Consider the following 12118-nt stretch of genomic DNA (forward strand, 5'->3'; position numbering starts at 1 on the left):
TTTTTATTTTATTATTTTTTTAAGCCTTCCCCAATGTTCTTTTCCTAAACCCAACTGTTTATTGCTTTCCTAAGCGTGTGATGTTGGTCACCGTCGTGTTTTTGTAGTTTTTTTTTTGTCGTTTTCTTTGTGTTAATAAAGCCTTTCCCAATGTTATTTTCCATAATATTTTTTATGAAGTATTTCCAGCGTGTGACGTTCTCGCGATAGTACGGTGCGTTCTCGCGATAAGAAGTGTTTATGTTTACATCCGCTGTATACAGCGTAGACATACACGTGGAAAGCTCAAAATGATAACACGCCTTTTGGCTTTAGGAAAGTGGCGTGTATGTTTACGCAAAGTCATGATGCCACGTTGAACACACGCTAAACTCAACTCGTACACACAGTTGTCCCAACTGTCAGGAAATCGCCTACTGTTTGGACACTTCACAGGAGAATGAAGTGATAATCATTTTTTTTTAATGTTAACCCTTAGAGAACAGACCTGCCAGCTTCGCTGGGGAGACTGTTTACATGATCATATTTAAATCGATCTAAAATGAAAACCATAACAGCATGCATTCCTTTTTTTGCCGCAGAAAGCTAAGGCTTTCACATCATTACGTTGTATATTCGTGATGATGTCATCACGCTACGTGACGGTCCGGCGCAAAACCGCATGGTACAGTTCTATTGCAGATGAAACGCCTTTACACTCTGCTCGTAAAAATTAGCATATCGAAAAACTAAAAAAAATGTACATAGTTCAAATAACTTAAGCAATATTTTGTACATGTTTCTACATTTCGAAATCTTTTGAATCAATTGTGTTTTTATCTCGAAAAATTTAATGAAGAGACATGTCCGATTTTTGTGACACAATTTTAATACTTGGAATAATGATTGAGGTTTATTAACCAACATAAGCTTTTACATAGGTTGTACAGATTTTAGGGATGTGAAGCATTTGAAGACACTCCAAGAAATGACATCACAAGAACCAAGACCGTAATAATGAGCCTGAGAGTTATTGAGAAACAGCTGACACACACTCCCCTCTTTTGTCATTTGTTTACCCCCGTTCATTCACTTATTCATGACCTCATTTCTATGTATGTTTTATCTGCCAGTGACTTAACTGTAACTTGTTCAGGGCTTTGGTCATACAGCCGATGCACCTTGGTAAAAAACACACTGTGTGTGTGTGTGTGTGTGTGTGTGTGTGTGTGTGTGTGTGTGTGTGTGTGTGTGTGTGTGTGTGTGTGTGTGTGTGTGTGTGTGTGTGTGTGTGTGTGTGTGTGTGTGTGTGTGTGTGTGTGTGTGTGTGTGTGTGTGTGTGTGTGTGTGTGTGTGTGTGTTATGACAACTTTGTGCGACACCTCTGGGTGCCACATTCTCCTCTGAGTGTGTTTTAGTGCTGCTCGGTGCCTCGAGCAGGCAGCAAGAATATCGTTCTTCTGCCTACACACACACACACACACACACACACACACACGCTGCTCTGTGTGTGATGTTTCGCCTCTTCCAGCTTCCTGTTTCTGTCAGACTGAGGCTCAGTATTTCCAGTACACAGTCACACACTTTAAATGTAATAGCACAATGTTTTGTAAACGGTCTGCTACATCATCAGCTATATTTAGCCCAGAGTGATGTTCCAAAGAGAGATTTGTAATAGGCAAACGAATAGGATGACAAAGGATGCAACTGTTAGCTTCAAAACAAATGTTTGGATGAGAGACGGTGCCTTTAACGGTTTCCTTTCTGGTGCTGTTTTGACTCCTTATCTCTAGATTATTTGTCATTCCTGTTATGTTAAGATAATAAATGTTTGTGGGAATATAAATTGCTCTTCCTGGGTTCCTTTTTGTTTGTCACTGTGTGAAGCCAACGGTAGGAATCCACCAAACAATAAAAACCGTTTCTTGACTCAAACAGTAGTTGGGGAAAATATGAATGCGCTGTTGATTGATTGGAATACTTTTTTTTTTTTTGGTCCTGTAATCGGCTCATATTATGGATTTTTTACTCCTATTATTTCGTCAGTCTGTTTGTGTCTCGCTCTCTTTCTCTGTCTCTCTGTGTGTCTGTGTCTCTCTCTCTCTCTCTGTGTCCTGTGCGTGTGTTTGTGTGTGTGTGTGTGTGTGTCTCTCTCTCGGTGTGTCTGTGTCTCTCTCTGTGTGTCTTGTGTGTCTCTCTCTCTCTCGGTGTGTCTGTGTTTCTCTCTGTGTGTCCTGTGTGTGTCTCTCTCTCGGTGTGTCTGTGTCTCTCTCTCTGTGTGTCTTGTGTGTCTCTCTCTCGGTGTGTCTGTCTCTCTCTCTCTGTGTGTCCTGTGTGTCTCTCTCTCTCTCTCTCTGTGTCCTGTGTGTGTGTGTGTGTGTGTGTCTCTCTCTGTGTGTCTGTGTCTCTCTCTCTCTCTGTGTCTGTGTCTCTCTCTCTCTCTCTGTGTGTCCTGTGTGTCTCTCTCTCTCTGTGTGTGTCTCTCTCTCTCTGTGTCCTGTGTGTGTCTCTCTCTCTGTGTCCTGTGTGTCTCTCTCTCTGTGTCTCTCTCTCTCTGTGTGTGTGTCCTGTGTCTCTCTGTGTTTCTGTGTCTCTCTCTCTCTCTCTCTGTGTCCTGTGTCTCTCTCTCTGTGTGTCTGTGTCTCCCTCTCTCTGTGTGTCTGTGTCTCTCTCTCTCTGTGTCCTGTGTCTCTCTCTCTCTGTGTGTCTCTCTCTCTGTGTGTCTGTGTCTCTCTCTCTGTGTCCTGTGTCTCTCTCTCTCTCTCTCTCTGTGTCCTGCGTCTCTCTCTCTCTCTCTCTGTGTGTGTGTCTCTCTCTCTCTGTGTCCCGTGTGTGTCTCTCTCTCTGTGTGTGTCCTGTGTGTGTCTCTCTCTGTGTCTCTCTCTGTGTGTGTGTGTGTGTGTCTCTCTCTCTGTGTCCGTGTCTCTCTCTCTCTCTCTGTGTCCTGTGTGTCTCTCTCTCTCTCTCTGTGTCGTGTGTCTCTCTCTCTCTCTGTGTGTCTGTGTCTCTCTCTCTGTGTGTGTCCTGTGTGTGTGTGTGTGTGTGTCTCTCTCTCTCTCTCTGTGTCTGTGTCTCTCTCTCTCTGTGTGTCCTGTGTGTGTCCTGTGTCTCTCTCTAAAGAAAGCACTCTGTGGCGTCAGACCTGCTCTCCATTGTAAAAGTCGCCGGGCATTTCCTGGTCAACAGGAGGAAGGGTGGGGGATTCAATTCATACACAGGTGTGTGTGTGTGTGTGTGTGTGTGTGTGTGTTGGTGTGTGTGTTGGTGTGTGTGTTGGTGTGTGTGTTGGTGTGTTAGTGTTGTTTTTAGAAGGAAAAGAACTGTCAGAACTGTGATTGCTATTACTATTTAAAAAAATAAATGTGGTTTGTTTCTCAGCATCATTTTCCTCTGGTGTTTCAAAAACACAGCCCCATCCTTTTTTATTAATATTCTAAAGGCCAAGAAAGCAATTCAAAATGTTCAACTTTAGTTTTGTTGTTGTGATTTAACAATTTGAAAACATTTTTTTTTTTTTTATGACATTCAAAACATACAATTCGAAACATGAACATATCCCCCCTCCTTCGTCATCATCACACACCCAGACAAAAATCAAGAAAAGATGACCCAGCAACTACAATATTCAAGACCATTCAACAAACTAACTATACAGACAATAAACCAAGTAAACATATGTATAGATGACATCACCATAAGCCCATCACACACGTCTCTCCCCCTCCAGAAAGCTCAGGTACTTTCCCCATTTTCTAATGCAGACATCCAATCTTTCAAACTGTTCATATGACTTATTTTATTTTTTTCAAAAGCCGCCCAACTTTAGTTTTAAACCAATTTATAATTTGAGTTCAAACCTATTGAAGCTAGTTTACTCCCACAATCACTCACGACTAGGGCTGGATGATGACCCAAATGTATCTTCATTCTGTATCTTTTAGCAATCTAAATGACCCTATTCTAAGTTTTCAATAATTAAGAAATCTGAATGCCTTGTCATTTTAAAAAAAACGGATTGACATGGTTACTCAAGGGCGTAACTTTGTGGTTCAACATTGGGCGGGGGGGTGGGGGGGGAGGTTGAGATCTCCACTTTTGACTTTTGATTAAAATTTTGAACGTCAAACACTTTATTTCTGTAAAGGAAATAATAATAGGTTTTTGGGGTGGGTTGCACTGGCCAGTTTAGATTGAGGGGGGGTGTTGTAACCCCATCCCCCCTGTAAATTACGCTTATGTGGTTACAACAACTGATAACTTCCATCTAATCCAACTAAAGCTGTTAAACACGCTGTACTGTATACTAGGGCTGTGCAATTAATTGAAATTTAATCGTGATTATGATTTTGGCTCCCAACGATCACAAAAACGGAATAATCGAGAAAAACAATTATTTAGCTCATTACGTTTTGCAAGTAAACTCTTATTTTCTCTTGTGTTCGGAATGAAAAAATAAAGTTTAAATAGGAAAAGTATTAAGGCAAATTTCACAGTTGTGACCAAATATTGACCAAAATAATCGTGATTATATTTTTTTCCATAATCGAGCAGCCCTACTGTATACTGATGTAGTACTCGTTGGTACATTTAGGCTTATTGTCGGACCCGAGCGGTTTGAGCCCCCCTCCCATCAGGACCATTTCTTATTCAACAAACAGCATAAACACTGGCTGGTTTCCTGACAGTGAAATCAGTTTTTTGAGTATTTCTTTATAACTAAACAAGACCTTTTTGAAGAGTTCATCCTTTTGCTTGGGGGAAATTGTTTTTCACTATTTTCCAAATGTTTATAGACCAGTTGATTTAATTGATTGAGAAAATCCCAACTCGATATGTCTTGTGACCACTTGACAACACAGCAGCCTCTCCCAGGAGGGAGTGAATGGAAATGTGGAGCAGCGGGTTTCTGAAGAGCTTTGTGACAACGCCCCCCGATGGCCGGTTGTTGTACATGCACCCACCCATTCCACAGCTGGACGCCCCACCACATTGTCTCCCTCTCTTCCTTCTTCTTCCTTTTCTCTTTCACTTGCAGAGCTGTTTGATTTGTTTTTAATTGGCAGCTTATTTTTTTTTTTTTTTTTCTTCAGTAATTGCAATTTTTGAGACGTCTTAACTATCCAACTGCTGTTGCTTGGAACGCATAGAAAAAGGTGGATAAAAGTGAATATTAATGTTTCACTTGATGCCACAGGGAAGCCTGTAGGCCATGTAGGAGTGGAGTAATTATTTCTCGAAATTCATTCAAGCATTTTGGTTGTTATGCACAGAAAAGCAAACTTATTACGTTAAGCTGTATTGCTTGAGCTCAAAAGATTCAAAGGAAAAAAAAACTGCTAGCTGCAAGTTGTCAATAGGTGTACAAGAAGTGTAAGTGTCTGTAAAATGTATCAATAAAAGCAAAGATTCCAGATTTAAAGGGTAATTATTGTTGTTTTTTTAAATTGATCTTAGGCTCGACGCACTGTTGAAGCCAGGTAGCCTTCCGGTAATAGTTTTTCTTTCTTTTTTTCAGGCTTCTGATTGGCCGACATGGCTTTAGGACAGCGGTGTCAAACTGATTTTAGTTCACGGGCCACATACCAGTAATTTGATCTCATGTGGGTCAGACCGTTCCAGAAAGATCAGAAACTGTATCTGTCACGGAGTTTCTTGTCAGCTTGATGTTGGCAAACGCAAGTTGTTTAATAATGTTACGGAGCCGGGAGAGAAGGATAACATTCCGGAAAAAAACATAGAATTTCTAAGATTAAACTTGTAAATTTACGGAAAAAGAACTCTGAGATTAAAGTGGTAAATTTGGAATTGGAATTAATTATTTAATTACTTACCTTTGGCGGTGCCCGTTCTGGCCCACAGGCCGTATGTTTTACACCACTACTTTAGGGTTAGGGTTATGTTGCCGCCTGGTGGTTTGGTTTGCTTTTGACGGCGCCATTTTCGTGTTTTCATTTGGAAGGAGATTTTCTTTAACCCTTGTGTTGTCCTCCCGTGGACGATGCAACTTTTTGTTTTTCCGTCTTAAAGGTTTTTGTCAGTTTTTTCCCATTTCTTTTTTTTTTATTTTTTGTTCACTTTTTCCGCCGTTTTTTTTCCCGCACCTTTTCCAACGTTTTTTTTTAAGCTTTTTCTGTAATTTTTGTCACTTTTTTCATGTTCTTTTATCATTTTTTTTTTTCTCCCCAAATGTCAACACCCAAATGTAATATAAGTAGCGGACTGATCATTTATTTAACTTGTGAAGGAACCATCCATCTCGTTTCTGTTTTGACATTTTGGTTGAAATTTCTACTATAGAAACGTTTTGAAAGTGGGTCAAATTTGACCCTGAGGACAAGCAGAGGGTTAAACGGTGCTTGTGTGGACGGGATTTTTTACATTTTTATTGAGAAACCCGTTTGGACGTGTGGGCTCGGCCTTTGTTGTCCGAGGATTTAACAAGAACGTAAATATCTTACCCGTCGACCTCCCCCCTCTTTTTGTCCAGGTCGGTGTACGATGGTCGGGAACATGGCCTCTTCATGGAGAAGCTGGACGTGCGGATCAGGAACCACGACCGCGAGATCGAGAAGATGTGTAACCACCACTTCCAGGGCTTCGTCGACTCCATCACAGAGCTGCTCAAAGTACGAGGGGAGGCGCAGAAACTGAAGGTAAGGAGGGTCAGGGAGGGTGGAGGGAGTAGTGAGCAGTAGGGCTGGGACAATATGCTTTTGTCCCGTTCGACAGTATTGTAGTGTTGACTATTAGGGCTGGGCGATATGGAGAAAATCAAATATCACGATATTTTGGACCGAATACCTCTATCGATACCGCAACGATATTGTAGTGTTGACTATTGGTGCTTTCAGAAAATATTGACACAATGAGATTTTGGATGAATAATCATCAGTAATGTGAATATAATGACTAAGTGGGTAAAGGCAAATAATAGAACAGTTACAACAGTCTGGTAAGTTCAGAAGATCACATCACTTTACTGTAATGCAGCCTTTAAAACCAGGAAAAGACAACACTTATACCATATTACAATATTACGATATCCAAAATCTAAGACGATATCTAGTCTCATATCACGATATCGATATAATATCGATATATTGCCCAGCTCTACAATGATCTTTGCAAGTTAAAATCAGTGATTACTGTCATTCAATTTTGAAGTTTGGGTGTTTTATTCAATTTTATAGCATTTTAAAAAAAAAAAAAAAAAAAAAAAAGAAAAATCCCCTCAATATTTGAACTATTAGTCAAAATAATTCATACTATCTGCTTCTTTTTTTTTTTTATTAAAAAATGAGGTATAATTTCATTAAGTTTATTGACCATGAATAAAATAAAAAAGCTGTGACTTTTTTTTTTTTTGTGTGTGTGTGTGTGTGTGTATATATATATATATATATATATATATATATATAGTAGCGATAAGAATCCATTTTAAAAGTTCACAAATCACAAAAAAATATCATTTTATTTTTGTTCCCCCAACCCCTACTGAGCAGAGATGGGATACACAGATGGACGAATGTCCCAAGATTAAGAGATCTGTGGCGGTTTTGAACTCCATGTTTAAAGGTAAAAATGGACTTTAATTTATACAACTTTTCTCAGATTTTTTTTTTTTTCTCTCTCAGAGTCAAGTGACTGAGACCAACAGGCGTCTTCAGGATGATGGCAAAGAGGTGAGTTGACAAGTTTCGCAAATACAAATAAGGGTTGTCCCAATTAAGACAATTACAAATCCCACTATGGCCACGCCAAGACCCGCCCTTCAACAGCAGTTATTGGCCAGGCGTCCATGCTTACGCAAGGTAACATAGCCTGATTTGATCAGGTCCTATCCCAATCGGCTATCCTAACCTTAACCACTCAAGGTCAAATGCCTAACCCCTACCAATCAAGCTGCTTCGTAGGGTGGGTCTTGGCGTGGCCATAGTGGGATTCGTAATTTTGCGTCCCGATCAGCTTTTTTGGCCTCCTAAAATCAACTTCTACTTAGAACGGTGTAATTTACTGACGTTTGTGATTGGTGTAAGGCCTCCTGCACACTGCCTGTGTGAGCGTGTCAGCTGCGTGGCGTGTCCGTTTTATATTTCGGCTCCCATGTTAACAGGTCAGAGCTTACACACTGCTTGCATGACACGCACGTCTCATGCGTGGCTTGAGCGCGTGCATGCTAGAACACGCGACACGCAAGCGTGTTGGAAGCATTTCCAGGCAAAATAGAATAGGAAAAGATGTTTGTCATTTTGACACAAATACATATTAATAAATGACATGTTGATGTTTGAAAGTCTCTAGGTTTAGACATAATTGCAGATATAAATGTAATTTTAAAATAAAAGTGATCGTTTTTCTAATATTGCACCTGTCAATACAGAACAAAATATTCTGTAGCCTATTTTGCAATGCCTATTTGTCAATACTGCCAACGTTGTCTTTGCTGTAATCAAATCAGTATATATTTATGTTTTAACATGAAGTATCCTGCTGCTTGAACACGCTATTGTTTCATTTTATCAATGGAAAACATAAGTGTGTACAGACAAGGCTAGCAGCAGCAGCACCGCCGCGTCAGACACGTTTCTGGTGTGCAAAGACACAGAAAACGCCATGTAGCCGCCGCGCTCACGCCACGCAACCAGTATGCAGGAGGCCTAAGGTGATTGGGGTGACTGCCGATTCCCAGTCAGTTAAAAAAAAATTGCTATATGCTTTTAAATATAAATCCGGTCGGGACATCCCAAATATCAACATTGTTCAATCAGGATGCGTTTGTTTCCGAAGACTTCCCGACTAATGCTGCTTTCTCCTCCTCTTTCTCCTCCCTTCAGCTCATGGGCTCCATGGAGGAGCTGCAGCTGTGTCGAGTGCAGCAGAGAAACATCGCTACCACCATAGACAAACTCACACACTGCTTACCAGGTAACTCTAACTAGACATAGGAACACCTTTTGGGCGTGTATGTGTATTCGAGTCCTCAAATTGTGTTTTTCAGGTAGATCGGTTTCCACAGCAGCAATCTGCTAACACAGACACCAAAATTTCCCAAAAGCTTTACTAGGACTTGTTTTTACCCCGAGTAGTCCTACAAAATCATCCTATTAACCTTCTTTTTCTTCATCCTCCAATCCAGTCCTGGAGATGTACAGCAGACTTCAGGAGCAGATGAGGGCCAAAAGGTACGTTGCTGATACTTTCTTCGGGAGAATTACATCTCTTTTTTTTTTTTTTTTTTTTTTTTTTTTGCACTCAATCATGTTTTAGTTTGAGTATCAGAACCTTGTGTATGTACAGTGCTAAGCATAAGTGAATACACCCATGTTAAAGTCGACTAAGAAGAGGAATAAAAAAAACATCTTTTGGAAAAAATGAGGAAAGATCCAACCTTTTTAAGAACACCTATATATATATATATATATATATATATATATATATATATATATATATATATATATATATATATATATATATATATATATATATATATATATATTGTAAATAAATGCACTTCCTTAAATTACAGGGGGCATAAGTCAGTACACCCCTATGTTAAATTCCCATAGAGGCAGGCAGATTTTTTATTTTTAAAGGCCAGTTATTTCATGGATCCAGGATATTATGCATCCTGATAAAGTTCCCTTGGCCTTTGGAATTAAAATAGCCCCACATCATCACATACCCTTCACCATACCTAGAGATTGGCATGGGATAGTTTCCATAAGATCATCTCTCAATGCAAATCAAACCAGCTATTAGGCTAACTGAAATAAAACCATGCCAATATCTCGATCGATCAATTTGCATCGATCGTATATACTAGACTAGTAGTATCTGTATCTCCTTTAATATGCTTTTTAAATATAAATCACATTAGTAAATGGTGCACTTTGACCATTTTGACTGTTGTTTCTCAAGGCGAGACAGGACAGGCAACAACATTGTTGTTTGACGCACTGGCCAATTTTGAAATTTTGGGCTATTTCGCGTCTTCCTTAAGACTAGTGGAAAGAACACATTCAAAATATGCACGTGCGTGTTTCATATTACTGCACTTTTTCCATTTGGTTCTGTAGGTTTCCCCTAAATTCACCAAAAGTTAGCATTAGACCATACCTCATATGCATATTGAAACAAAACATGGCTGAATACTTCTAATATGAAAAGGAATTGTCCTAATGTAAGTAATCTATCGGTTAAAATGATTACCCTGGGGCACATGGTTCACCTGGTCGAGCGGGTGCCCACATATAGAGGTTTACTCATCGACGCAGCGGCCGTGGGTTCGACTCCGACCTGCAGCCCTTTGCTGCATGTCATTCCCCCCCCCCTCTCTCTCTCTCTCTCTCTCCTTTCAAGTCTAATCTGTCCTGTAGAAATAAAGGCATAAAATGCCCAAAAGATAATCTGACAAATATTTAAAAATAAAGTTTACCCTGTTCACCTAGTAGTGTCTCCTCCCAACTGCCAGCCACTAGGTGGAGCCAGAGGGTTTTGGAATGGGGACCCAAATCGCTCCACTCTTCTCTTTTTACCTCTCCCTGCCCTGGGCCTGACCTTTTTAGACAGGAGTGGGGTTGGTCATAAATTTGTCGTTTTGTTTGTGTGTTTTTCTACTTCTCTCTGTCCTGCGGCTGCTGGGCCAAGCAGAGAGCAGGGAGAGGTCAGCCAACACAGCTGCTAGATTGTGTGTGTGTGTGTGTGTGTGTTTGGGAGATATTGTATTGCCAAAGATCCCTGAGGTGTATCAGAGTGTATTGACGTTGGGATGTTGCGTGGGATTATGGGAGTTTTTAGTGTTAAACACCTTTGCTGCCAAAATATCGCTTTGTTTCATAAATCCAAGGAACTTGTTATTGTAGCTGTTTGAGAGCCTCGAGATCACGTTTCCAGCGCAGGGTAACCAGTTGTTTTGGACCCATTGTTTCAGAATCTGTGTGCTGCCTGCTATAATTTGACGAATCCTTGTACACGGATAGCTCAGAGGTGTAGCAGAAGGTTGGAGTGCATGATATAGTTATGTTTTTAAGCCTAAATCAAGGTAACCTGTTGTTTCGGAGTACTCGGATAAACAGTGATTCATGGCCTACTGACGAAAAAAAAAAAAAAAAGTCATGTCCTGGTAGCTGGTGTGATAAACGTAATCGTGTAGTGGATGGTGAAGTGGACTCATATGTTTTTATTTTTGCTGAGGGGGGTTCGAATCCAGCGCCACAAGGATCATCCTAATTACTTTTCAGACACATTTTTCCCGCTGTAGGCTACAATGTTATAGTAATGTAGGGCTCAGAATATGTAGCGAATCTGTTGACGTGGGTAGGTTGATAGGTTTACACGGCATCTGGACAAGCTCGGAAACCAGTAGGTGGAAAAACCAGAAGGCACAATAACACCGGGGCTGTTGTCAGCTGTCATACCGATTGAGTCTCTCTGCGCCGTTAGGCAGACAGACCGGGGTGTGCTAGCTGGCTAAATTAGCATTATATTAATCTTCTATCTATACAGCTAACGTTAACGTTACTAGTGAAGTCATTCGTGGGTTAGCTCAGTCCTGTTAGCTGTGGTCGAAACACTCGTACTAAAAATAACTATTGGCGTGTTGAACAATGTTGTAACCTCATAATGATACCCACAAACATTAGCATCAACGTTAGCACATTGTAGTAAGGTTAAGCTGGTATCGATATTGAACTTACAAAATAGAAAAGGTCTCTGTTGTATTACTGTGATAAAAAGTGGGATGTAATTAATCACAAAATGATGCTGTATGGCAAAAAAAGCAGTATTACGGTTACAAGTATTTTTTTTTCTGTGACATAGTACGATTTACAATTACTCCTGAACGGATCATCTTGGTGCCAGCAAAGCCGGTCTACGGAAAGCCGTTGCACTCCCTATCCAGCCCCATTGTACAGGATTTTGGTTGCAGTTCCACCGGAGTTCCACTGGGGGTGATCGCGGTCCAGTGCAAAATGAATGGGACCCTATGGAGCTAGACGGCTAAATGTGTCTCTTTCGTCTGAGTGTCGTTGAGAAACCTCAGATTTGATTGTAGATTTTGCAAGTTCAACATGGGTTATAGGTCGAAAGTTGAATGAACGAGTACTTATGTCCTTTTGATTTCTTACAGGTTGAGTCG

At 40.5% G+C, this 12118-nt stretch overlaps 1 protein-coding gene across 4 annotated transcripts in view; it reads left to right on the plus strand.

Annotated features, from left to right (window-relative positions):
* The window catches only part of exoc6b (exocyst complex component 6B), a 125822-nt gene that overhangs the window by 10232 nt on the left and 103472 nt on the right, over positions 1–12118 (plus strand). For all 4 annotated transcript variants that reach the window (XM_028606137.1, XM_028606138.1, XM_028606139.1 and 1 more), the window contains exons 2-5: positions 6467–6632; positions 7614–7661; positions 8814–8904; positions 9116–9161. In XM_028606137.1, the coding sequence (XP_028461938.1) occupies positions 6467–6632; positions 7614–7661; positions 8814–8904; positions 9116–9161 (351 nt within the window). The remainder of the gene's footprint in view (positions 1–6466; positions 6633–7613; positions 7662–8813; positions 8905–9115; positions 9162–12118) is intronic.

The sequence above is a fragment of the Perca flavescens genome, chromosome 19 (genome assembly GCF_004354835.1).
Source record: "Perca flavescens isolate YP-PL-M2 chromosome 19, PFLA_1.0, whole genome shotgun sequence".
Taxonomy (NCBI): Eukaryota; Metazoa; Chordata; class Actinopteri; order Perciformes; family Percidae; genus Perca; species Perca flavescens.